The 25,110-nt window shown below is 46.4% G+C and overlaps 3 protein-coding genes across 10 annotated transcripts in view; 1 reads left to right on the forward strand and 2 right to left on the reverse strand.

Moving 5' to 3' along the window:
* The window catches only part of RANBP9 (RAN binding protein 9), a 91,576-nt gene extending 87,606 nt beyond the window's left edge, over positions 1 to 3,970 (forward strand). Inside the window, exon 14 of the mRNA XM_086706239.1 lies at positions 2,978 to 3,970. Coding sequence (XP_086562365.1) covers positions 2,978 to 3,108 — 131 coding nt within the window. The 3' untranslated portion in view covers positions 3,109 to 3,970. The remainder of the gene's footprint in view (positions 1 to 2,977) is intronic.
* Positions 3,971 to 4,654: 684 nt separating this feature from the next.
* Positions 4,655 to 9,116, reverse strand: NOL7 (nucleolar protein 7). Its single transcript, XM_025917230.2, has 8 exons — positions 8,830 to 9,116; positions 8,671 to 8,731; positions 7,967 to 8,025; positions 6,271 to 6,302; positions 5,949 to 6,030; positions 5,248 to 5,369; positions 5,092 to 5,169; positions 4,655 to 4,832 (listed from the first exon to the last, which is right to left on the reverse strand). The coding sequence occupies exons 1-8, from the start codon at positions 9,093 to 9,095 to the stop codon at positions 4,756 to 4,758; spliced, it is 777 nt and encodes a 258-aa protein (XP_025773015.1). The 5' UTR covers positions 9,096 to 9,116; the 3' UTR covers positions 4,655 to 4,755.
* Positions 9,117 to 12,758: 3,642 nt separating this feature from the next.
* SIRT5 (sirtuin 5) overlaps positions 12,759 to 25,110 on the reverse strand; it is a 40,739-nt gene continuing 28,387 nt past the window's right edge. For all 8 annotated transcript variants that reach the window (XM_086706243.1, XM_086706242.1, XM_086706247.1 and 5 more), the window contains one exon: positions 12,759 to 13,265. In XM_086706243.1, coding sequence (XP_086562369.1) covers positions 13,190 to 13,265 — 76 coding nt within the window. In that variant the 3' untranslated portion in view covers positions 12,759 to 13,189. The remainder of the gene's footprint in view (positions 13,266 to 25,110) is intronic.

A 25,110-nucleotide genomic window follows, 5' to 3' on the forward strand; every position in this document is an offset into this window, starting at 1 on the left:
AGCACCGTATTTGCAGGAAAGTTCAGCATATTCAGCCGTATTATGCCCTTACCGGATAAAAAGCGAGGGGCGGGGGAAGAGAGCAGCAGTTTCGGTAGTGAGACTTCGCTAGAGGCGAGCACGGAGGGAGACCGGTTTGCCCGTCCCCTGGTCGGTTGCTGTCCCTGTAAGCAACTCACTACAGAGTATGCTTACAGGACTCCTGTCCCGAACAAATACTTTTTCTGTGAATGCTGTAACATTCTGTGCATTTATGTATAAACCGTACAGGGCGGTTTACGTGAAACTATGATCTTCTCTCGGAGATTCTTTTCAAAGGTAACTTAAAGAAGAGTGGCTTTTGACCAGACTTTACAGGCTAAATCCCCAGGTAAAATGAGGCTCCCACTCCTGCTCGGCCCTGTTACGTTTGGGAGCTTTATAGCAACACGTTTCAGACCATTTCAGGTGCGCGAGAGCATTGCCACGAAGAGCAGGGAGACCTGCAGCGGGCCAGGGACCGTATGGCTAGAATGTGAAGGGAGCAGGTGTTCCTACATGAGCCTTATCTGCTCTTACAAAGTTCATTACAGTTGACGCTGGAACCGAGTGGGGGTTGGGACACCAACCCCCCAGCACAAAAATCCGCGTGTAACTTTTGACTCCCCTAAAACTTAACCGCTGCTGGCGGGAAGCCCTGCCAAGAACGGGAGCCCTTGATAGACACAGATCTGGTATGTGACGCGTGTTGTGTTCTGGATTCTTACAATAAAGCTGGAGGTGAAGAAAACCGGAAGGGAAGAGCCGGCTACATCCCTGTACCGTATCAAAAACCGCAGCTGGAAGCGGGTCTGTGTAGTTCAAACTGGTGTTTCTCAGGGGTGAACTGTGAATTCTTTGTGTTAAAGTAGAACAGTGGGGGGGTTTGCAATAACGGTAAGGAAAAAAAAAGCGTCTTTGGTGGGGTTTCTATAAATTTAGAATCTGTATATAATAAATCACGTGAATTTTCTCTGGTTAACGTGTTGTATTCTCTTTGGTTATATGAAATCCACTTAGCTCTATTGGTAAAAACGGAACTCAGTAGTAATGCTGAGATTGTAGGGCAAATTACGGTTTACTGCAATGGTCTTTTTGAAATCACAGCCTTCATATTTAAGGATCAGATTTGTGAAGAATATTTGAAGTAACCAGTTTTCTTAGAATAGTTTGTGTCGAGTTCTTTAAGGTAATTCAGTGATTAAATATGAAATTTTGTAGGGCCATTAAAGATCTGTGTACTCTCACTGTGCTACCTGGTAGACAGGTTCAGCTGCACCTAGTGCTTAAGTTTATATTCATAGGATTCCTGCAAAATTAATGACAGGCTTATTAATATAAATTGCTGTAGATGAATATGTGAATATTTATAAATACCATGCTATTTTATGTAGTACCATCTGTAATTAGTGCTTAAAGTTGTTACATATTAATTGTATGTTAGTTCTTGTCAGTTCCAGATCCAAAAAGAATTTAAAGGTGCTTATAACCACATGCCTCCTGATGCTTATCTTCCAGCAAGGTTACTTCCCTGTGAACCATCAGACATTTTGGGAAAAAAAAGCTTCCTTTTCCATTTTTTATTCCTTTTCATGTTGATTTTGTGTAAAACTGAAATTGTTCTGGACTCAAGACAGAACTGTAAAGTCCGTCCTGCTTAGAGCTGGCAAAAACTGTAGCACCATCAAAGTTTAGCTAAACAGTGTCTCGCCAAAGAATAGCCAGGACTTTATTAATCCTAACCCGCAGACCATTTTTCAAACCATACTTTCTCACTGATCTGTGTACCTTTTCTTACAGATTTCCATTCTTAAATTCTTGATCCTATTTTGTGTTCTTTTGTACCTTTAAATCCTGAATTTGCTTCCTTTATTTTTTGGTGCCATTCTTTACGGAACGTTCTCCCACCCCACTGCAACCTTGGAATCAAAAGTAGAATTAAATTGGGGCACCTGGTGGCTCAGTCGTTTGAGCGTCCAACTCCTTGATTTCAGCTCAGGTCATGATCCCAGGGTCGTGGGGTCGTGCCCTGTGTCGGGCTCTGGGCTGAGCGTGGCACCTGCTTCAGATCCTCTCTCTCTGCCTCTGTCCCCTCCCCCACTCACGTGCATGCGCTCTCCCTCTAAAATAATAAAAATAGGATAGTATGGAGTGTGGCCTTACCTGCCAGTATCATGGTCTTTGCCCTTTGTTGTCCGCTATGCCTACAAAGGACTGAGGAGTGATTTTATTAATTGGGAATCTAATCAACTTAAAACTTGGACATCTCCACCCAGGGAGAGATCATTAGGAACTTGGCCAGTTTCACCAGTAGTTCATTTTTTCATTTCTGGCACAGAACTTGCAGACTTCTGGTATGTAGGACACGGAGAACAAATTTATCGGCAATTTAAAAAATATCTACCAACTGTAAGTCAACTCCCTCCAACGTTGTAGGGTGGTTTTGCTTTTGTCTTGCCTCACGGCCACCGTCACCATTTGCTCCCTAGAAGCCCAGGCAACATTCACCAATATGCCTTGGAGACAATTAGCCTCTGGTGGGTTCTATCCCCAGAAGGGGAGGAGTTTATCGGTGAAACTTTTACTTTAAGCCTGAGGCCTTTTCCTGTTAGGTCAAGTGACTTAAGTCAAAGAGAAATACTAAATAGTCCTTACTCCCCACTGTAAGTATCAGGTAAGACCGGACCTCTTTCCCATCATAGTTAATGTGGAAGTTTTTAAGTGTCGAATTCTGCAAGAATTTTCCTTCAGAGTCGAATACTCAGTAGCCATAGCACCTAGTCCGAGTAGCAGGGCCAAGACATTAATGACTGGCTTAGAAATGACCATTGCTAGTGAGGGAATTAAGAACAGTATAGGCAGGGGTACGTTTTCAAGTAATGCAGTATTTTCCCCGTTGAGAAGTTCTTGGGAAATGTCTTGCTAATTGCTGTTTCCATTTTTAATCATTTTTCCTCAGAAACCCACAATCTGCCAAAGCAACCTCCACTCGCCCTAGCAATGGGCCAGGCCACACAATGTCTAGGACTGATGGCTCGGTCAGGAATCGGATCCTGTGCGTTTGCCACAGTGGAAGACTACCTACACTAGCTATGCATTTAAGGAGCTCACGTGTACATTGTGGCATATAGTCAACCTGGAAGTAGACCAGCTCTGCTGATTTGAAATTTAGATTTTTTAATTATGTACTGGGGACAGGTTTTTGTCGCTTTACATTGCTTCCTAGTTTACAGCATGATGCAAATGATTTTCTAACTTGGTGTTAGGAGAAATTATTTTCCATCTTTAACCTCTTAGTTGTCTAAGAGTTCAATATTACTGAATTTCAGACGTTCAAATTGATCATCACAAATCCTTTAAAACAATTACCTAAAAGAAACCAAAAAATCCTGCCGCCTTTGTTTGGGGGAGAGGGGGGAAGGAAACGGAACCAGTTGTGTTTGTGTTAGCATGTGGGTGATGTAAACTTCAATTTGGGAGATGCTCCGACCCCCGCTCCCATATAAGCATTCAATCAGTGTAACTTGCAAAACGCATAAATATCCGACAGTTTGAATTTATAGTGTTGATGGAAGAAATCATTTTTAATGTGTACTGTAAAACTTGAAATACTCAGGAGCTGAGTGAATATGTTTGTTGCTACTTACAATCCCGACCTGTTAGTCCCAGTAGTTTTGTTTTAACATGGTCTTTTTCAACTTTGTTTCCTGTTTAACTACAGACGACTTCTGTTGTAGACTCACAAGTTTAACTGTTGTATTATAACAGTATTACATGTCAACAGTGTGGTTATGACCTTTATTTATATAAAAACCAAATATTTAGTCAATTTACCGTGTCTTAATTTAATCTTTGTACACCTTCCATTTTTAAGTGCTTAAATGAGTACTATATTGCAATAAAAATGTAGTGATATAATTAACCAGCCATTAAAAATTTACTATTACAGATACTAGAGTGTCAATTGAATTTATATATTAGGTGCCTGCACACTTCTAATACAGAATTAGAGCAATCCTCTAAATCCGAGTTCTGCGACGCAAGACTGCCTTCGGCTTACTGGCCTCCCTAGAGTAGGGTCAGGCCTGATGCTGTGGGTGCTGCCGCAAGAAAACAGGCAATTCATCTCCTGTTTCTGTAACTACAGTAGGAACGATGGCACGTGGCCTGCCACCAAAGCACACCCGCCCAACCTGGTTAGAAGTAACACTTAACCAAGATCACCAAATCCTCCGGCTAATGAACTCTGCACGGAGGCTTCCATCTTCCTCGAGAAGAAATACTTACTGCACTGAGATACTGAGCTTTCAGCTACTTCCTTCCTGTTCCATAGCCTGGGAAACAAATGCCCCTCAGAGCACCAAAACCTCTGCGAGACCAAGGCAGCTGAGAGCTGCAGCTGAAAACACCCCAGGGCCCACTTCTCTCGCCCTGCTGTGCACCCAACACCGCAGGTGGAAGACGAGCTTTCAATTAAATGCGCAAACGCTCATAAAAAAGGGAAACCATTCTTTTGAACCGGTTTGTCTTCCAACGTCGTTCTCAGAAACTACGAGGCAGGACTGTCCTGAAGGATGAGAGGTGATGGGGTACTTCCCCCAACAGACCTACGAGTTTTGCAGTAACCCTTCAAAACTCTTTATAAATCATTTATTAGATCTTTTTAAGAGCATTTTCTAACCCAAATAACTGAGTCCTATACATACAAGTTCTCATCCTTCATTTACTTCATTTGATTTACTTCTTAGAAGTTTTCATCTTTCTGACCATCCACCGTCTTTTAAACCTCTTGGCATTTTGTTTTTTCTGAGTTCCTAGAATAGAAAATTTTATACAGTAAGAATATTGGATACGAAATTCGCAAGAAACAATTCCAAAGTTTTCAAGATTCTATGAATGTAAACACTAATCAAATTGTACAGTAGATATACCACGCTGAGCTATGTTTTAGAAGCAACTAATACAGAAGCCACTGTAAGGAAAAAATGGATATCTCACGATTAAGTATTTACTACCTCCTTAAAAGAAAGTGTGCAATATATAAAAAGCTGAGGGAGCGGAGCTGGATCTTACCCCAAGCATTATTCAGAAACTGGGCTGCAGCCTTTTTCACTGGTAACCTCTTATGTTCAAGAGACAGGAACTTATTTACTAGAAAAGAGAATTATCTATCACTTCTTTGTTTAATTTGCAGTAAAAAGTGAGACAGACGGTCTGTAAAGAAATTACCAGTAGTTCTGTTGGTTCCTGGACCATATAAAGAATTCTGTACAAAGGCTTCTGCTGCCTGCTGTCTTGAATCTCGCAGATCTTGACCTTTTAGCCTTAGAGCCAAGTAGCTTTTATCCTGGCTGGTGACAAACACAAAAGGTCAAAATGAGCAAATCTGAGAACATGCTGAGTTTGAAAATAAAAAGTGTTTTGTTAGCTGCTTAAAGTGAAAAGGGGCGCCTGGGTGGCTCAGTCGGTTAAGTGTCTGGCTTTGGCTCGGGTCATGATCTCACCGCTCGTGAGTTCGAGCCCCGCGTCGGGCTTGTGCTGACAGCTCGGAACCCGGAGCCCGCTTCGGATTCTGTGTCTCCCTCTCTCTCTTCCCCTAACCCACTCACATTCTGTCTCTGTCTCTCTCAAAAATAAACATTAAAAAAAAAGAAAAAATTAAAAAAAACCCCAAATCCTAATTTTCTGTAAGTGCAGATCGTGAATAAAATGACATCCCTGGGCTATTTTACTACACACAAATAGACTAACGTTTCCATTTTAGGAGGCAGAGGTCTTATTTTTATGCAAATATCAGAACTGGTTTTCCCATAGAGAAGGTAATCTGAAACTACTATAATGAAACTATTTCCCCCCCCCCCCCCCCCCAGGCCAATACTCTCTCTCAGGTCAGCTTCCCATTCTCTGAAAAGAAGAAAGACCCTCCTTACCCGACAGACTGTACTTTTTGTACTTTAGCTTTCTTGGAATCACTTCCTTTGTCACAGTCTTCATTTTCCTTCTGCAAATTCGCTAAAAAATTGAGTTTATGTATGTAAAACAAAGCAGGAACATTTACTGGACTGTACTTTAAACATCCACTAGTACCAATCTGGGTGCAATCTTTATTTGTAAGAAATAGAGACAACGGGCCAAGCTACGCTTGGCCGGGCCTATTCCCACACTCTCTCCGGGCCAAACATTTGGCTGCAAATATCTGCAAATGTACCCGACACTTACAAGAGAAGTTATTTAAATGAGAATAGTTCATACCTTCTTTCAACTTTCCTGATGATTTCTTGATGCTAAGGAAGAACAATAAAAACACTGATTGGTAAGGCAGATAGCAAAGATGACCCCACTGGTTAACACAATTTCATCTGCTTTTACAAAGATCTCCCCTTTGCATTACCACCGCCCTCGGTTTTTACTCAGGGGTTTTTACTCAGGATCATTAATCAGTTTTGGAAGCAAAAGCCCTCCCCAGGGCACTGCTACCAATTCCCAAACTAGTAATACGCTAGGGAGGGAGTATCTTCTCAGAAGTGAAGATCTCAAAGCCTATGAGCAAACTTCAGCAGAAGCAGATTGCTGTGGTTAACAGTGAAGTGAAAGACTTCAGGAAAAACGAGTTCTGTAACACAGTATTCAAAATACAAAGTGAAAAAGTGGTAAGACCGCCTCGTTTTACTCGGAGGAATCACAAAGGGTTAATTCAGCAGTTCAGACACAAAGACAAGGATGGAGACCAGGACTAGCCTGGAAGAGCAGTGGTCTAACGAGAGACCAATGTGAACTGACAAAACACAACAGGAGACTCCCATGTGGAAACACCAGCACAGGAGAAAAGCTACACTAAGGATCTGAGCTTGGTTTTTAAGGAGGAAAGGGGAATGTGCCCCAGGTAACAATTGTTAGTATGTTTCCTGGTAGTGTTTACAGAACTTGAATAGCTCTTTGGAAAAGCCTTTTACTGAAAATTTTGAGAACCGCTGGCCTAGGCAAGAAATACAGGACTAGGGGTGTCTGGGTGGCTGTCCACTAAGCGAGCGGCTCAGGTCATGATCCCAGGGTCGTGGGATTGAGTCCCAGCTCGGGCTCCTGGGATTCTCTCTCTCCCTTTCCCTCCCCCTCCCCTCCCCTGTCTGCACGCTCTCTTAAATATTAAAAAAAGAAAAAACTACAGGACTAAACTTCTGAACTTAATAAAGCAGTCAGGAGAGGCCAGGAGAATATGAAAAAATTGCCAAATATCTGGCAGTCTAAATTTATTAAGGTTTGATTTCGAGGGCTAGAGGACGACGAGAACTACTGCACTGGCCTTTACACATTCGGCACAGGGCACAGCTGCTAAATGAGAGGAATGAAACAGAAGCCGGGGAGCAGCCAAGGCAAGCTGTCGAGGGACAAGAGGAGCCTCAGAGCCTGCGGATGTGCCTGCTACTCCACTAGCCGATACAGTTCAAGACATCATTTTACTCACCACCGTCTCCCCTGCCCTTAGTACAATGACAGGAGCACAACCGTCCCCTGACTGAACACACTGGAATCAGTAACTCGGAGGCTAGAGTTTGCTGTGGGAATGAACACAAAGTGGTGGGGCACCTGGGTGGTTCATCCGACTTCGGCTCAGGTCACGATCTCGCGGCCCGTGGGTTCGAGCCCCGTGTCGGGCTCTGTGCTGACCGCTCGGAGCCTGCTTCGGATTCTGCGTCTCCCTCTCTCTCTCTGCCCCTCCCCCGCTTGCTCTCTCAAAAATAAACATCAAATTTTTTTTTTAAAAAGTGGCAGAAGACTGAAAAGTGGAGTTAATTCCCTCCACCTTTCCCACCAAATCCAACCACCTACTGTGTAGCTTTCTGTCTTATTCTCTTTATTATTATGTGGATTCAAACAAAACGTGTATACCCGTATAGCATCCAAAGACAGGTGTCTAAGCAAGGCGTATATAACAAGATCTATTACTTACTTAGTCTGTCCGGCTGTAGTTAACTTCTCTAGAATGTTATCCGGAAGGAGTTTCCTTTTCTTAGATTAAAACATTTAAAAATTAATCAGAGGTGAGATACATGACACACCCTGGGCTGCTTCTCAAGTTTCTGGCTCTAAGGACACAGCTTTACACCTAGAGCAAGAAATGAATTAGGCTGAACCCTCCCTGCCCCTGCGATCTCTACGCTGTGGAAGGAGTGGGCCCAGGAAGCTCAGAACCTGTAACGCATTCTTGGGAAGACTGAGCCAAGCCTGGGAAGGCTGGCCCCTGTATTCCACCCCAGAGGTCACTGTTCTGCGATGAGCGCAGTCAAGTCACGTCCCTCTGAGCGGGCTGTCTGTGGCCAATCTGCCAAACGTCAGACAGCAAAGCAAAGATACTCCAGGTACAGCCTTCACTTTGCAAAGTACCTCAGCAACCCAATTTCGGGTAAAGAAACGACCTCCGCGAGACTAAACGACCAGGCTCGTCACGGTGAGCCGGTACAAGGGGGAGAACCCCATGATCTCAAACTCCCGCCTCTTCCCACTCCCGTTTTCAATCGGTGGACAGCAAAGAGCACGAGCGCCTTGGCTTTCGCCGCTGTCCCCAGAAATATTAGCGACTCTCCCTGCCAAACCCGGGAATTCTGCCCCGGCCGGGGTGCCTTTGAAACGGAGACGCCTCCCCCAGCCTCTAACCTTTTGTTCGATGAACAGCTCCTCGCGTCGCTTCCTCTTCTCCTTCAGGAGCGTTTTGTCCCTGAGAGAAAGAGTGACAAGTCAGTGCGGGGCGACACGCGCGGGCCGGGGTTGGGGGGGTGGGGGGCGGCTTCTCCCGGCCGGCTGCGGGCTCCGGACCTGCGCACCGACTCCCGAACCCGCCGCTCCTCCTCTCGTGCTTCCGCCTGGGCGCTGGCGAAAGTCAGCTCCTCCGGGGCCTCGTCGTCGTCCTCGTCGTCCCCTTCCTCGTCGTCTTCCTCCAGCGGCTCCGCGGCCGCGCCGCTGCTGGGCTGCCCGAGCAACAGGCCGTGCTCCGCCTCCTCCTCCTCCTCGGAGGCTGGCTGGCCCTCGTCCACCATCGCCGACGGCGGGACGCGGGACGCGCGCGGCCGCAGCTGCACCATGGCCCACACAGCGCCCGGCCGTCCGGCCTCTGACCCGGAAGCAACGCGCAAGCGCCGCGTGACGCAAAGAAAGAGCGACGCGAGTTAGGCCGCCCCCTGCAGGTGCAGATGCGAAGACGGCCGCGCGCCAGCAGAGGCGCGGGCGCAGAAGGAGGAAGGGCGTGGCCTAAAGAGAGCCGGCCGTGTTTCTTTCCTCTCTGTATGTAGGATGTTTTCCTCGCCTGGGATCCCACCTGGATTCCTCTCCGCCCCGCGGCAGTGGCTCGCGCTCCGGCTGCGAGAGCGGGCAGGGATGGGGCTCGTTTCCAGGAGGGGAAGAGCCATCGTGAGACGTCCTCCGCTGGGAGGCTGGCAGAAGGATTGGCTGGCTCCCCCCTCCCCCCACCTCCGGTCCAGTGGCCAGCTATGCCAGCCAGTGCCCAGAAACCTGTGACCGCAAGCCCCGGCGGCCCTAACCTACCACGGGGATCCGCTTGGTCCTGTTAATCTGAAAAAATAACACTGCCGGTTGTTTTACCAGCGAAAAATGGGTTTATTCAGGAATCGTAGAGAGTCGCAACCCCCAGCAAACAGGCGGTAGGCAAAACCACAGCAAGTACCCCCAAAAGCGTGGATCGCTCTTTATAAAGGAAAGGGAACCTTTGGGTGGGGCTGTTACAAACTAAAAGGCCATTGGAGTAAACTGGGAGTTCAAACTATAGTGGCTTCTCATTGGGCGAGTTGTCACGCTGTCATTGGCTGGGCTGTTGCTGGGGGAAGAGAAAAGCCTCTCTCCCTCCTGTGGGCTTTAATAAAGCTGTCTACACCTGCCAGGTCCACTGTTGGATTTGCAAGTAAGGGCAAGTGGTAGAGCGTGAGACCGCCCTTGCCCAACTTCCCAGCTCCATTTTAGTGAGGTTTCTCTTTATTAATTTTCACAGTCTAATTAATCAGTATTTGTAGAGTCAGCTCCCTTCACTCCCTGCAACCCAAAGAAGTGGCATTTCGAAGGGAAGAATTGTAGCAATAGGACCTCCATGCCTTCCAGTCCTCCTGTCGCCAACAGGAACAAGTTGACAGATGCAGGTTTCAATCAATCCTCAGCACCGAACATGTGCTTGGCAACCTCAGCCACCAGGCTCCCCTGACCACCTGCCCCCTGGACTGTCCACGCCTCTGTTCATCGTTGTTCCTCAACACCACTTCTGACAGCTGATCATCGGACACCCCTATTAGGATGTAAGCAATGTGAGAATAGGGTCCTGGTCGGGTTCCCTGCTTTAACCCCAGGAGCCTTGAAGAGTGGCGGGTGGTCGCAAATCCTGAATCTGGTAGAAGAATAACTTCACCGTTACTTAGTGAACGCAACCCGAGTGTTGTTTATATTCTCCGCCTCCGGGTATATTTTGTCTCTTGGCGCACAGGGCCCTTCCTGATCTCTGTGCTTATCTTCTCCCACCCATTGCACAGCACTAAGTGATTGGTCACTCTGAACAAACCAAGCTGTTGCACACTTGCTATGCATTTGTACACGCTGTTTCCTTTTCTGATACTCCTCCACGTGGAACTATTTATACTTCAAACATTGCCACCAAGGCTGACTTCCTCTTAGATCTTTGTTTTAACGTTTATTTATTTCTGAGGCAGAGAGAGACAGAGCATCAACGGGGGAGGGTCAGAGAGAGAGGGAGACACAGAATCCAAAACAGGCTCCAGGCTCTGAGCTGTCAGCACAGAGCCCCACGCGGGGCTCGAACCCACGAACCAGGAGATCATGACCTGAGCCGAAGTCGGAGGCTTAACCGACTGAGCCACCCAGGCACCCCAAGGCTGACTTCCTCTTAAAGTGCCTTAATATCTACCCTATCCCCTCTCCACCCATCTCTAATTGCATTCTTCCCTGAATCTTGGGCATATTACTTCACTGTAGTTGCCACACTGTAAAATAGTTTACGTAACAGTTGTCCCAACCATTCTGTGAACTCCTGGAGGGTAAGGTCCATATCTTGCCGATCATCTTATTTCCAGTGTCTATCATATGGGAGCCATTCAGTAAACATTAAATTGAATTAAATAATGCTACCTCACATACATTTTGTATTTTCAACTCTTTTTTTCCATCTTCTCTAACAAAACCAAAACGTGAACAAAAATGAAAAAACACGAATCAAACTAAAAACTAAAAATAAAAAAAGCCACTGGTGCCAAAGGCCCAGGATGAGAAGAGTTGCAAAGAACAGTTCCGAAATACGTGGGCTTTGGTCAGATAGAAATTACAGGTTAAAAATGTAATCAGACTCGCGGGGCATGCCTGAGTGGCTCAGTCAGTTAAGTGTCTGACTTTGGCTCAGGTCACAAGCTCATGGTTCATGGTTTCGAGCCCTGCATCAGGTTCTGCGCTGGTGGCATGGAGCCTGGTTGGGATTCTCCCTCCCTCCCTCTCTGTCCCTCCCCCACTTGCACATGTGCGCACTCTCTCTCTCTCGCAAAAAAAACTTGAAAAAATATATATAATCAGACTCACTGAGACAGTATGCTGACTTCTGACATCGCTAACCCTAGGAAAATGTATGCATTTAACTTTGAGAAGCCCAACAACAAAACTATTAAAAGTGAATGATGAAAAGTGGGAATCGAGCCCTCAAGATGCTTGGCTGGTCTTTCAGACTCCTTGTAGGTTATGAACACCCCTCTTGCCCAAGCAAAGAACCTCTGGGATTTATGAAAAGCTATGACTTGCAAATGCAGTACAAAGTTTTATGTGACCGTGTCTTGTCTATTTCTACGAGAGCCAACAGTGTAACATTAGATGTGGTTTTGTAAGGGGCTGAGGCAACGTGGCCCAAGTGTGTGATCACCCAGGGAACCCACCTCATCTAAGGGACCCAGGTAGGGCTGACTTCCCTCCACTGTTTCCTAAAGACCACTCTTCCCGGTCAGGCCAGACAGCAGGCATTCTGGGACCCTGGGTGTGGCATTAGATGGTGAGGCTTGAGCGGGAGCTGTATTTTTACTACTTTACTCCAAGGTAGAATGGGCATAATTTTTTTAAAGTCCACAGGGAAAAAAAAAAAAGCTTCAGAATTCAGTGTCTGGGAAAGCTTGGTGGACTTTTCCACCATACACAGACCATTTGCTTCTGTGTTTATGTTATTGAGAAACAGCGATCACGTCCCCCTTTCCTCCTTGGCTGCTAAGAAGGCCAGCGCTCGACTTTAGGCAGCTGTGTTTGCCCTTGGAGTCCATATATTTGCATCGTTTATTTTTTTTTTAATCCGGATTTTCTATCTTTTTAGAAAAATTTTTTAACATTTTTTATCTTATTTGTTTTTGAGAGACAGAGACAAAGCGTGAGCAGGGAAGGGGTAGAGAGGGAGGAAGACACAGAATCTGAAGCAGGCTCCAGGCTCTGAGCTGTCAGCACAGAGCCCGACGCGGGGTTCGAACTCGTGAATTGCGAGATCACGACCTGAGCCGAAGTCAGACGCTCAACCGACTAAGCCACCCAAGCGCCCCCTGATTTTCTGTCTTGTGCTACTTTTCTCTTCCTTCCTTGCATGACTTTTTGTTGTGGGGTTATCCCCCGCACTGTGAGGTAAGACAGACAAACGAGGAAAACACCGAAAAGGAAAATCCCCCAACAAAGACATCTCTTGGGGTAGCATCTTTATACAATAAATCACCTACCGTAGAGAGGGAGTTTATTTTCCACCAAAACTTGACAAAAATTAGAAATACCAAGGTTTGACCCCTCTACTCCTATCTTTGCCCAGATAGCAACAATAAAATCAGCACAACTGCTTCTTTAAAAGAAAATCTAATCACAAAAATATCCCCTTCCAATAACCAACCAAACACATCAGAGATATCCTGTGTTTAAGTTCACACAAAATAACACTGCATCAACTCCACTGTTCATTGACTTCTCCCTCTAACCACGTTTGCGATTGCTCCTTCCAAACTGCCATCACTTATCATCCGGTGGGATTCCAGCCAGGGAATTGGAGGTTATTTCTAGATTTTCTAACATTTAGCTCACCATCCCCATGATTGTTTCGCCTCTGTTTGTGGCCCGGTACTTAGATGTGCCACAATTTCTTCTTTCCCCGGGACAATTAAGACACGTTTTCAGTTTCATGAGGAGCAAGGGCTTCAGGAAGAGTGGTACCGCAAGGCCCCTGGAAGTGAAACCTGAAACAGGACAAATACAGCAGAGTTAGGAGCAAAATGAACATACGACTTCAGCTGCTCACACACTGCGTGGTTGTATCCAAAGTAAAATCCCAAATCTCACAAATAACGGTATTGTGAACTTTGTCGCCACTCTTGGCAAACTAGCTTCTGACAATTCTAGATGTAGACATTTCATTACAGGTCGGCCACAGAAATCAAGGGGATTTAGTTAGGAAAGGAACAGCCTAGAATTCAGGTGCTATAAACACGAATTTTATTTTACGGGGTAGGGGAGACATAATTGTAAAGTGCATTTTATGACCGTATTGCCAACCTCATAACTGAAACTTGAGTTTTACAAAATCTATATACTACATTAAAAGAGCATTTTCGTGCACTAAAGACAAGAGAAGGGCGCCTGGGGGGCTCAGTTGGTTAAGCTTCCAACTTCGGCTCAGGTCATGACCTCACGGTTTGTGAGTTCGAGCCCTGCGTCGGGCTTGTGCTGACAGCTCGGAACCTGGAGCCCGCTTCGGATTCTGTGTCTCCCTCTCTCTCTGCCCCTCCCCTGCTCACGCTCTGTCTCAAACAAACAAACATTAAAAAAAAAAAAAAAGACTAAAGAAAAATAACCTCATGGACCACACAGACCATGAACATTTTAGCTGAACAGGCCCCTCAAGCGATCCACTGGACTTCACGACTAACTGACGTATATACAGTCAGAAAGGAGAAAGAAACAAACATAAAGAGCAAACAGCAGGGACAAAGAAGAAAAATTAATGATTTCGGCTTCCTTTGAGGAAAAACACAAAAAATAAGCCCAACTCTGAATGCAGGATTAGGAGAATCCTGTAAAAGTAGGATTTTCTAGTATGTTAATAAGCAAGCCAACTGAGCACAACTAAAAATGGAAAAAGCACATGTTCAATGTAATTCACCATTCATGCTGTATTTTTTAAAAACTGTTTAAAATGTTTACTTATTTATTTAGAGAGAGAGGGACAGAGAGACAGACAGGAGAGGGGCAGAGAGAGAGAGAGAGAGAGAGAAAATCCCGAGCAGGCTCCATGCTGCCAGCGCAGAACCCAACGCGGGGCTCGATCTCCCGAATTGTGAGATTACGACGTGAGCTGAAACCAAGAGTTGGATGCTTAGTTGACTGAGCCACCCACACGCCCCATATCGTTTATTATTGACACAACACAAATTGTGGACGCCTCAGACCTCAAACAGTCTTGTCTCTGGACAGAGTGCTGCTAACGGATGTCCCCACCCAGTGACACCTCCACTCCTTCCGGCCACCTACAGTATGTTGAACACTGGCTGCCAGAAAGCTCCTCACCTGCACGGTTGAAGCCCCTTGAGGACCTTCCAAAAATGCCAGCCAGGCACGGAGAACTTACAGGGAATCCCCGCAGCCTCAACGGCTGAGAAAGTGACCTTTCACCTGCCCCTTGCCCCGTTCAGTTTAGAAGGAACACTTTCCAAGAGCAAGCCGAGCCCCTCACCCGCCTGGAGCCTTGCCACGATGCCTTATCACAGAACGTGCAAACTTTCGAGGGGCCAGATAAAGGGGCGTTTGAAATGTTGGTGTGCATCTCAGAAAACAAACGGTTTCCGGAGACGGGGTGACGACACATCCTTAGGCAAGTAGGGGCCACTCCGCTCCTGTCTTCGATAAAACCGGATAGAGCATCTGGCCCGATAGGGCCGTCGACGAGATCACTAAATGCGATTCAGTAAAAGTGTGCCCTCCCAGCCCTCAGACTAGAGAGAACAAGAGACGCAGAGAAAGCCAAGTGCAAAGAGAAAACGGTATTTTTTCCCAGGAGGAGCTGCAAAGGATCCTGACAACCCCCCTTCTCTGCGTGACTGCTGCTTTTTGTTGTTGTTGTTACTCAGGGAGGAACTTTGTTCTCTAAAATCATAAACTGCCCAAAACTGCTGTTGGAAATCACAGCGGTAAAGGGTAAGTATGCTCAGAGGATCTAAGTTACCGTGCCACTGACCAGCAGCCTTGACTTCCAATCCCGGAGCAGACCTTCAGATAAAGGGCATCCGGACACAGCCTTCCACGTCTACCTTCACTTTGCAGGCTCTAGGGAAACAGGACCCTGTGCCCACGCTGCCTGCCAGACTGCACCTGACCCCCTTCCACACAGCCCTGCTTGCCGTTCCGTCTCCCCAAAACAGCTTTATTTAAATTTCACCTAAGCTCTACCCTCCCTCCAAATCCTGTAGTCACGGCACCTTTTCCTTCGCATGGGGACACGCACCATGTCCCCCTGGGATGCGGTCTCCCTCATTTGCAGAGAACCAGTAAACTTGATCTGACTACAGATTTGTTTCTGGTGACTGCCGGTGGATTGGGCAGGAACAACATAAACTGTCTCCTTCTAACACTTAGCCAGGGACACGGGAACTAATCCAAAAAGTTTGTGGCCCATGCATCTATTAAGAGATGCGTTTTGGGGCACCCGGGTAGCTCAGTCAGTTAAGCATCCGACTCCGGCTCAGGTCATGAGCTCACAGTTCGTGAGTTCGAGCCCCGCGTCGGGCTCTGTGCTGACAGCTCAGAGCCTGGAGCCGGCTTCAGATTCTATGTCTCCTTCTCTCTGACCCTGCCCCGCTCCTGCTCTGTCTCTCTCTGTATCTCAAAAATAAATAAAACATTAAAAGATGCGTTTCCAATTAAATTTCACTTTTATGGAATTATTAGTCAAAATTTATTATTTATGTGTTGTTTTCAACAGCTATACCACAAATTGTTGTAGCGATGATTCAATCTGGAGAAATTTTTCAATAGGACAGTCTTTAAGTTTTAAGGAAACGGAAAATAAAAGATTCATATCATATTGTGCTACAGAAATAGAGTAGTTAACAAAAAATATTTTTAAGCATAAAAATATATTACATTAATATGAATTTATATAGTGAAAGAACGGAAATAAAAGTTCATCCCTTCTCGGCCTTTTGGCTAAGATCAAGTGTGGAAATAAAAGTTCAAAGAGAAGAAGAAAAAACGTGAAGACTGTGGAAAAAGGGGGCAACCTGAGCATCTCAGTCAGCGAAGCATCTGACCTTGATTATGGCTCAGGTCATGATCTCACGGTTCATGAGATCGAGCCCCACTTTGGGCTCTATGCTGACAGAAGGGAGCCTGCCTGGGATTCTCTCTCTCGCTTTCTCTCTGCTCCCCCCGCCCCCCACCCTGCCGCTCATACTCTCTCTTTCGCTCTCTCTCTCTCAAGAAAAAAAAATTTAAAGGAAAGGGCTTGTATATCTATTTTGTAAATAGATGATGGTGAGTATCAAGCAGTTGTGACACTGAGACTGGATACATTTAAAATCATGAAGGGGCGCCTGGGTGGCTCAGTTGGTTAAGTGACTGACTTTGGCTCAAGTCATGGTCTCGCAGCTCGTGAGTTCCAGCCCCGCGTCGGGCTCTGGTGCTGACAGCTCAGAGCCTGGAGCCTTCTTCGGATTCCGTGTCTCCCTCTCTCTCTCTGTCCCTCCCCCGCTCTCTGTCTCTATCTCTGTCTCTCTCTCAAAAATAAACATTAAAAAAATAAAAAATAAAACCATGATAATGGCTGATTTGCTTATAATGCATTTTTATTATAAAATTTCAGTATTTTATTTCTAATACACCTAGAATCACATGGTTTTCAACTCCAGTAAAACCTTGGTTTGCGAGCATAATTCGTTCTGGAAAGATGCTTGTAATCCAAAGCACTCGTATATCAAAGTGAATCTCAAGAACCATTGGCTCAGTTGCGATCATGTGACGTTCGGCTTCACCTACTACTCGTGTTGCGAGACATTGCTCGTTCATCAAGTTAACGTTTATTAGAAATGTTTGCTCGTTTTGCAGAACGCTGGCAGAACAAGTTACTCGCAATCCAGGGTTTTACTGCATTCCGATACAGAATGTTAGATGTCAAGTTTAAAAAAATACAAAAGTGCTTGAAGACTTGTGTTGTAGCAGCCCCGTGCACCACCCCGCCTCCCCCCCAGCAGCGGGCGACCAGGTCCACTGTGTTTGTTCTGGAATCTGTTCATGCCACTTCTAACGGTTACTGTGATTATCTACGTCAAGTAAAAATTGTGTAATAAATCCCCAAAATATAGTTGTGAAGAGAGGGTTATTCCTAGGAAAATTTGTTGTTAGGCTTTGGAAAGGCACAGCAGGTCACTGAAAGTAATTCTGTTAAATTAGCATAGGTGGCAAAGACTAGGGAGGAAGCCTGCTTCACAAATTTCTTTTCTGTTAGTTCCGAAATTTCTTTTCTGTTAGTTTTCCCCTTCTAAAAAGGAAAAAAAAAAAGGCAGAAAAATACCTAAACCAGAGGCTGTAATCCGGTGTCTTCTAAGACTCCCTGATGAGAACAGTCACCTGGGCTGCTGGTCAAATAAACAAATAGTCCTCTCGCCACGGAAAGTCTGATTCAGGAAGTCTAGACCAGATCCTTGGGATCGGACTGTTTTTTTGGTGGTCTGTTTTGTTTTACAAAATAAGGGTTAGGGTGACTTAAAAAAAATTTTTTTTTTGAATGTTTTTATTTATTCTTGAGAGAGAGAGAGAGAGAGACAGAATGTGAGCAGGGGAGGGGCAGAGAGAGAGAGGGAGACACAGAATCTGAAGCAGGCTCCAGGCTCTGAGCTGTCAGCACCAAGCCCGGCACGGGGCTCGAACTCAACGAACCACGAGATCATGACCTGAGCCGAAGTCAGATGCTTAAACAACTGAGCCACCCAGGCGCTCGATTTTTTTTTAATGTTTATTTATTTTTGAGAGAGACAGAGGCAGAATGCGAGTGGGTTAGGGGCAGAGAGAGATGAAAACACAGAATCCAAAGCAGACTCCAGGCTCCGAGCTGTCAGCACAGAGCCCGACGCGGGGCTCGAACCCACGAGTTGTGAGTTCATGACCTGAGCCGAAGTCGGACGCTCCACTGACTGAGCCACCCAGGCGCCCCAAGGGTTAGGGTGATTTTTATCTGCAGGGGCTTGGGGGGGCGGGGGCCACTGGGAGGATTAAGAGCATGATTCATGCAAGAAAGGCGACTGCATGATCAGCAGGTCCCTGCTCAGAGAAATGGCCTCCAGCTCCGTCAAGCAAAGCGAAACCAACCAAATGAATGCACAGCGTTTTGCTCTAAATGAAAATATTTTTAATTCAATAAAATTAAATCTCGTTAGGTATCTTTAAGTATGCTTTATTAAGGCATATATGTGTGCCTTTTAAATTGTTCTTACTCTCAGTGACTTTTTGATGAACAGACCAACAAGGAGCCGAACTGCCTGAACCAAGCTTAGGGCCCTTCCTACCCACCCTCAGTGCAGCCAGGGGGAGCACCGGACTTCCTACCCACTGTGGCCAACCGTAATTTAAAAGTACATTCTTTATACTCTTGCTGAGCAAATACATAATTAAAGCAATTTAGAAAACCGGTTTCAAAAAAACCACTTTTTTTTTTTTTAACATTTATTCATTTTTGAGAGTGAGACAGAGCACGAGCAGGGGAGGGGCAGAGAGAGAGGGAGACACAGAATCCATAGCAGGCTGAGCTGTCAGCATAGAGCCCGACGTGGGGCTCGATCTCACGGACCGCGAGATCGTGACCTGACCCGAAGTCAGACGCTCCACCGACTGAGCCACCCAGGCACCCTTATAAAACCATCTTCTAGGGGCGCCTGGGTGGCTCAGTCGGTAAAGCGTCCGACTTCGGCTCAGGTCACGATCTCGCGGTCCGTGAGTTCGAGCCCCGCGTCGGGCTCGGTGCTGACGGCTCAGAGCCTGGAGCCTGCTTCGGATTCTGTGCCTCCCCCTCCCTCTCTGCCCCTCCCATGCTCGTGCTCTGTCTCTGTCTCTCGATATTAAATGTTAAAAAAAAAAAAACAAAACATTTTCTAGCTAAGAACTCAGACTTATAAACTGTACTGGCAGTTTGCTTTCTTTCTCCCCTCCCCTCGCCCCCCCAAAACAAGTTCCTTCCTGACCTTCCTGACCACCTCTTCGCCCTCCCTCCCCCTACTCCGGCCACACTGACCTCAGTGCTGGTCCTCACACCTCCCAGGCGTGCTTTGTCCTGGGGGGGGGGGGGGGGGGCTCTGCTCCAGGTGGTCCCGTGTCTGGAAAGCTCTTAGCCAGACAGTCCCCTTAGCTCACTCTCTCATCGCCTCCGAGCCCGCGCAGATGTCTTCTCAGTGCGGCCTGCCCCGACTACCCAGCTGAATCCTGCAACCTGTCTGCTCCATTCCAATTCGACTTTTGCTGTCTGCCACAGCCTCCGGCCCAGCTGCTCACCGGCTACAGTCTTTGCACGTTTATTCTGCTTTACTGCTTACCGTCTGCCTCCACCACGAGAGGGTCATGTTCACACAAGAGATTTTTTTGCTTGGTGTCCTGACGCATCCCGGCCTGAGCCCCTAGGGCCGTGTCTAGGGCATTATAGGTGCTTAGTAAATGAACACCTGTGGACTTCAACTAAATTCCAAAGTTTAGAGAAATTCCAAGATGAACGACATGGTGATCACAGGGCACGGGGGTGGGGGGAGAGGACCAGGGCACTTGGACGGCCCAACGCATCAGCCTCCTGACAAGCAAACCTCATTTCTGCCTCAGCAAGTGCACAGACCCTCACGTGCCAAGGACCCCGGCGCTGAGTGAACAGCCAAGAACCCACAAGCCGAAGCTGAAAGTGGCTCATGTCTACACTAACCGTAATGGCTTGTCAGAAATCATCCGCGACCACCAGCGGGGATGGGACCAATGACAAAAACAAAACCGGAACTGATGAACACCCTGAGGACATTAATACATTTCAGTGGGAGGCAAATTCTGTGACTTTGTCTCTACGTGAGAATTGGGGCAAAGAATCTAATCGACGTGTGCTCGGTCTAAGACGTCCTGTGAGATCCACGTTCAAAGTGTGGCCCGCGTTCCTGCCCCGCCTATTTGGGCAATAAGGAAAATTAGGCTAAAAGGAGACATTATCCCAGCTTTTGTTTCTCTCATTCACCTACAGTAGTTGTTGGCAAAGCCTTTCTCTGTGAAGAGCCAGAGAAGGCATATTTTAGGCCAGACGGTCTCTGTTGCAACGACCCAGTTCTGTTGCTGTAAACACAGGGCCACGGCCGAGTGCCAATAAAACTTTATTTACAAACACAGATGGCCGGTGAATTTGGCCTGCGGGAGGCAGTTTGCGGAGCACCGACCCAGAGTCAAATCCAACCAAAATCTATCACGCGTGAGCTGTTAAGAGAAAATCCTGCCCTTGTCGAGCTGTGTGTTCAAACACTCGATCGCCCCAGCCCTGGTTCCCCGTTTGAAAAGCTGAGAAGGGGTGAGAAGGTCACCTACGTCTCTCCCAAATGCCACCTTTGAGGACTCCTAGATAAAAGCACGACTGTCTTCGCCCGTCAGCTACACCCATCTGGGAAAATTTCCAGACTTGGTGGTACGGCCAGCCTCAGCTGCCAGACAAACGAACGAACAGCAGGCGGTTCTTCAACGTTTATTTATTTTTTGGGACAGAGAGAGACAGAGCATGAACGGGGGAGGGGCAGAGAGAGAGAGGGAGACACAGAATCGGAAACAGGCTCCAGGCTCCGAGCCATCAGCCCAGAGCCCGACGCGGGGCTCGAACTCCCGGACCGCGAGATCGTGACCTGGCTGAAGTCGGACGCTTAACCGACTGCGCCACCCAGGCGCCCCAACAGGCGGTTCTTGTGGTAGGTGCTGGTCACTGGGTAGCTTGTCAGACTTGGTCAAGGCTTCCAAGATTTTGGCCGAGACGGAGCAGCGGCGGAACCGGGTCTGTCGTGTTAGGAGGCCCCGCTTATGCAATGATATCATGATACGCCACGATTCTCTTGTCAACCTGCAGGGACAACTGGCAGGTTCAATTTCCTCTCACACGAAGACACACACAATGCCTGCCAGTCCCTGCCGGTCAGTCCGGGGCATGAAAGGTAGAGGCCAGCCCTTGGCTTGTGCAAACACTCTCCTTTTATTGTCTTCTTTTCTCCCCCACCCCCGCCATCTGCATTTTGTTACCTTCCTACCATGATGGTTTTGTTTTCAGTCTTTATACTTCGTAGAGGTGAGCCGGAGATCATAGGACTGAAAATAAACCACATTACAAGAAAGGGACTAGGGACGGAGCTCACTTCCTCCTGCAGAAAGTTTATCCCAGGGCACCCGGCTGGCTCAGTGGGGTAAGGTCTTGATTTGGGCTCAGGTCATGATCTCGCAATTCGTGGGATCAAGCCCCGAGTCAGGCTCCGTGCTGATGGCGCAGAGCCTGCTTGGGATTCTCTCTCATTCTCTCTCTGCCCTTCCCCACCCCCACCTCAAAAAAATAAATAAGTTTTTTAAAAAAAGAAGGAAACAAAGTTTGTCCTTTCCCATTCTTGGAGAATACTGATGTTCTTTTTTTTTTTTTTTTAATGTTTATTTATTTTTGAGAGAGAGAGAGAGAGAGACAGAATGCGAGTGGGGGAGGGGCAGAGAGAGGGAGACAGAATCTGAAGCAGGCTCCAGGCTCCGAGCTGTCGGCACAGAGCCCGACGCAGGACTTGAACTGGTGAACCGTGAGGTCATGACCGGAGCCGAAGTTGGACACCTAAGCCACCGAGCCACCCTGATGTTCTTTCGAGCAGACAAGAGGCCTGAGCTGCCTGCTCCGACATTTCTTAGAATGCTGCAGGCTAGTACAGCTGCTACCTGTGTATGCCACAACATGTGTTAGAGGTCCAATGTCTACTTTTCGGGGCATACATTAGAAGATAACTTAATTCTGAGCAGCATAGCTTAACTGAGATATCACTCACGTATAAGCTGTTTAAAACATATAATTTAAGGGGCGCCTGGGTGGCTCAGTCGGTTAAGCGTCCGACTTCAGCCAGGTCACGATCTCGCGGTCCGTGAGTTCGAGCCCCGTGTCAGGCTCTGGGCTGATGGCTCGGAGCCTGGAGCCTGTTTCCGATTCTGTGTCTCCCTCTCTCTCTGACCCTCCCCCGTTCATGCTCTGTCTCTCTCTGTCTCAAAAATAAACGTTAAAAAAAAAATTTAAAAAAAAAACATATAATGTGGTTTTTTTTTTTTCAGTATATTCACAGAATTATATGACCATCACCACAATCCACATTAGACAACTTTTTCTAATCCCAAAAGGAAACGTGTCTCCATTTATAGTTACTTCGCATTCCTCCCTGCCCTAACCCTAGACAACCACTCATCGACCTCCAGTCTCGGTTGATTTCTAGGTATCTCATATAAACAGAATCATATGATGTGTGGTCTTGTGTGTCTGGCTTCTTTCACCCACTAGAATGTTTCAAAGGTCATTCATGTTGTAACACAGATCAGCATTTCATTTCTTTTCATGGCTGCATAATATTCCCTGATATGTATGTACCAAATTATGTTTCTCCACTAATCAGTTGAGGACCAGAAGGACATTTGGATCATTCTTGCTTTTTCTTTTTTTTTTAATTTATTTTGGGAGAGACAGAGACAGCACGAGTGGGAGACGGGCAGAGAGAGGGGGAGACTGAGAATCCCAGGCTGGCTCTGTGCTGTCAGCACAGAGCCTGACGTAGTGTTCAAACTCACGAAACCATGAGATCATGACCTGAGCCAAAACCAAGAGCTGAATGCTTAACCGAGTGAGTCACCCAGGTACCCCTTTTTTCCCTAATGTTTATTTACTTTTGAGAGAGAGAGAGCGCGAGAACAGGGGAGGGGCAGAGAGAGAGGGAGGCAGAGGATCTGAAGCAGGCTCTGCACTGACAGCACAGAGCCCAATGCAGGGCTTAAACCCACAAACTATGAGATCATGACCTGAGCCGAAATTGGACGCTTAACCGACTGAGCCACCCAGGCGCCCCAGTAGATGTATGTTTTCATTTCTCTCGGCTATCTACCTAAGAGAATTGCTGGATCATATGTTCACTCTGTATATAACCTTTCGAGGAACTGCCAGACTGGTTTCTGAAGCAGGTGCACTATTGTCCATTTCTACCGGCAACAGGTGAGAGGTCCACTTTCTTCAACACCTGTTACTTTATTATATATATATATATATATATATATATATATATATATATATATATATTTTGTATTATTATACCCATGCTAGTGGTTGTTAAGTGGTATCTCATGGTGGTTTTAATTTGCATTTCCCTAATTTTAATAACGTTCAGCATATTTCAATATGCTTATCGGCCATGTGTACATATTTGGAGAAACGTCTACTCAAATCTTTGGTCCATTTCTAAATTGGACTGTTTGTCTTTTTATTATTGAATTGTGAGAGCTCTTTATATATGCTGGATGCAAGTCCCATATCAAATATTAGACCTGCAAATATTCTCTCCCATTCTGTACGTTGTCTTTTTCACTTTGCAGATGGGGTCCATTGAAGTACAGAGGTTTTTAATCTTGATGGAGTCCAATTTATCCATTTTTTTTAAAAAGTTTATTTATTTATTTATTCTGACAGAGGAGAGAAAGAGAGGCAAGGAGAGAGGGAGAAAGAGAATCCCAAGCAGGCTCCACACTGTCAGCACAGAGCCCAATGTGGGGCAATGCAGGGCTCAAACTCATGAACCGTGAGATCATGACCTGAGCCAAAACGAAGAGTTGGATGTTTGACTGAGCCACCCAGGCGCCCCTGATTTATCCATCTTTCTTGTGTTACTTGTGCTTTTGAAGTCATATCACGGAGGCTTTGACTAACTTGAGGTCAAAAAGACTTACTCCTATATTTTCATTTAAGTATTTTACATTTTTAGCTTTTATGTTTAGGTCTATGACCCATTTGGGCTAATTTTTGCAGGTGGTGTGATGAAAGAGTCCCAGTCCCTTCTTTTGCAGGTGGCTCTCCAGCTGTTCCAGCACCACTTGTTAAAAAGACTGTCCTTTCCTTGAGTTGTCTTCATACCCTTTCCAGAAATCGGTTGGCCATACGCTGACTGGACTCTCGATTCTTTTCCGTTAACCTACGTGTATTTCTGGACTCGCGATTCTGTCCCGCTAACCTACGTGTATTTCTGGACTCGCGATTCTGTCCCGCTAACCTATGTGTATTTCTGGACTCGCGATTCTGTCCCGCTAACCTACGTGTATTTCTGGACTCGCGATTCTGTCCCGCTAACCTATGTGCCCATCTGCAGGCCAGCGCCACGCAGTCTGCGTAACTGTAACTTCATGGTAACTTTCCAAACTGCAAAGTGTGAGTTTTTCAACTTCATTCTTTTTGTTTCGGCTATTCTGGGTCCCTTACATTTCCGTATGAATTTTGGGACCAACTTGCCAATTTTAGCAAACAGGCCAGCAGCAATTTCGATAGAGACTAGCGGTATCTGTAATCAGGGTGGGAAGCACTGCCATAGTAACAATATTAACTTGTCTGGTCCATGAACATGAATGTCCTTCCACATATTCTCATCTTCTATATTTCTTCTCCTGGGGAGTTTTCAAAGAATCAGTTTTATAATCGAAGGCAGTTTTTTAAAGGGACGTCTTCCTCGTTCCTACCACTTACGCACAAATGAAGAGGTGGACTGAGGACACAAACCATAGCCGATTAAAAAGACGTGGAGGAAACTAGATTCGGCCAAGTCACCTGAAGACAGTCACACAGTCTGTGGCACATTTTTATCCCAGTGAAGACTCAGAATGCTGGTTCTCACCGTGGCTGCACATTAGAATCATCTAGGAAGCTGATAAAAATCACGATGCCCAGGCTACACCTCAGGCCAATTACATCAGAACCTCCTGGGTGGTACCCACACGTTGGTTTTTTTTTTTTTAATTTTTTTAACGTTTATTTATTTTTGAGACAGAGAC

This window comes from Puma concolor, chromosome B2 (assembly GCF_028749965.1).
Source record: "Puma concolor isolate L17-30 chromosome B2, mPumCon1.1.hap2, whole genome shotgun sequence".
Lineage (NCBI taxonomy): Eukaryota > Metazoa > Chordata > Mammalia > Carnivora > Felidae > Puma > Puma concolor.

Bases quoted from the DNA above. Each gene is read 5' to 3' on its own strand.
- NOL7 (XM_025917230.2), bottom strand. From the start codon at position 9,095: ATGGTGCAGCTGCGGCCGCGCGCGTCCCGCGTCCCGCCGTCGGCGATG. The intron at 8,732-8,829 runs GTCCGGAGCCCG...TCTTTCTCTCAG, and splicing joins GTTCGGGAGTCGGTGCGCAG to GGACAAAACGCTCCTGAAGG. The intron at 8,026-8,670 runs GTTAGAGGCTGG...TTTTAATCTAAG, and splicing joins AGCTGTTCATCGAACAAAAG to AAAAGGAAACTCCTTCCGGA.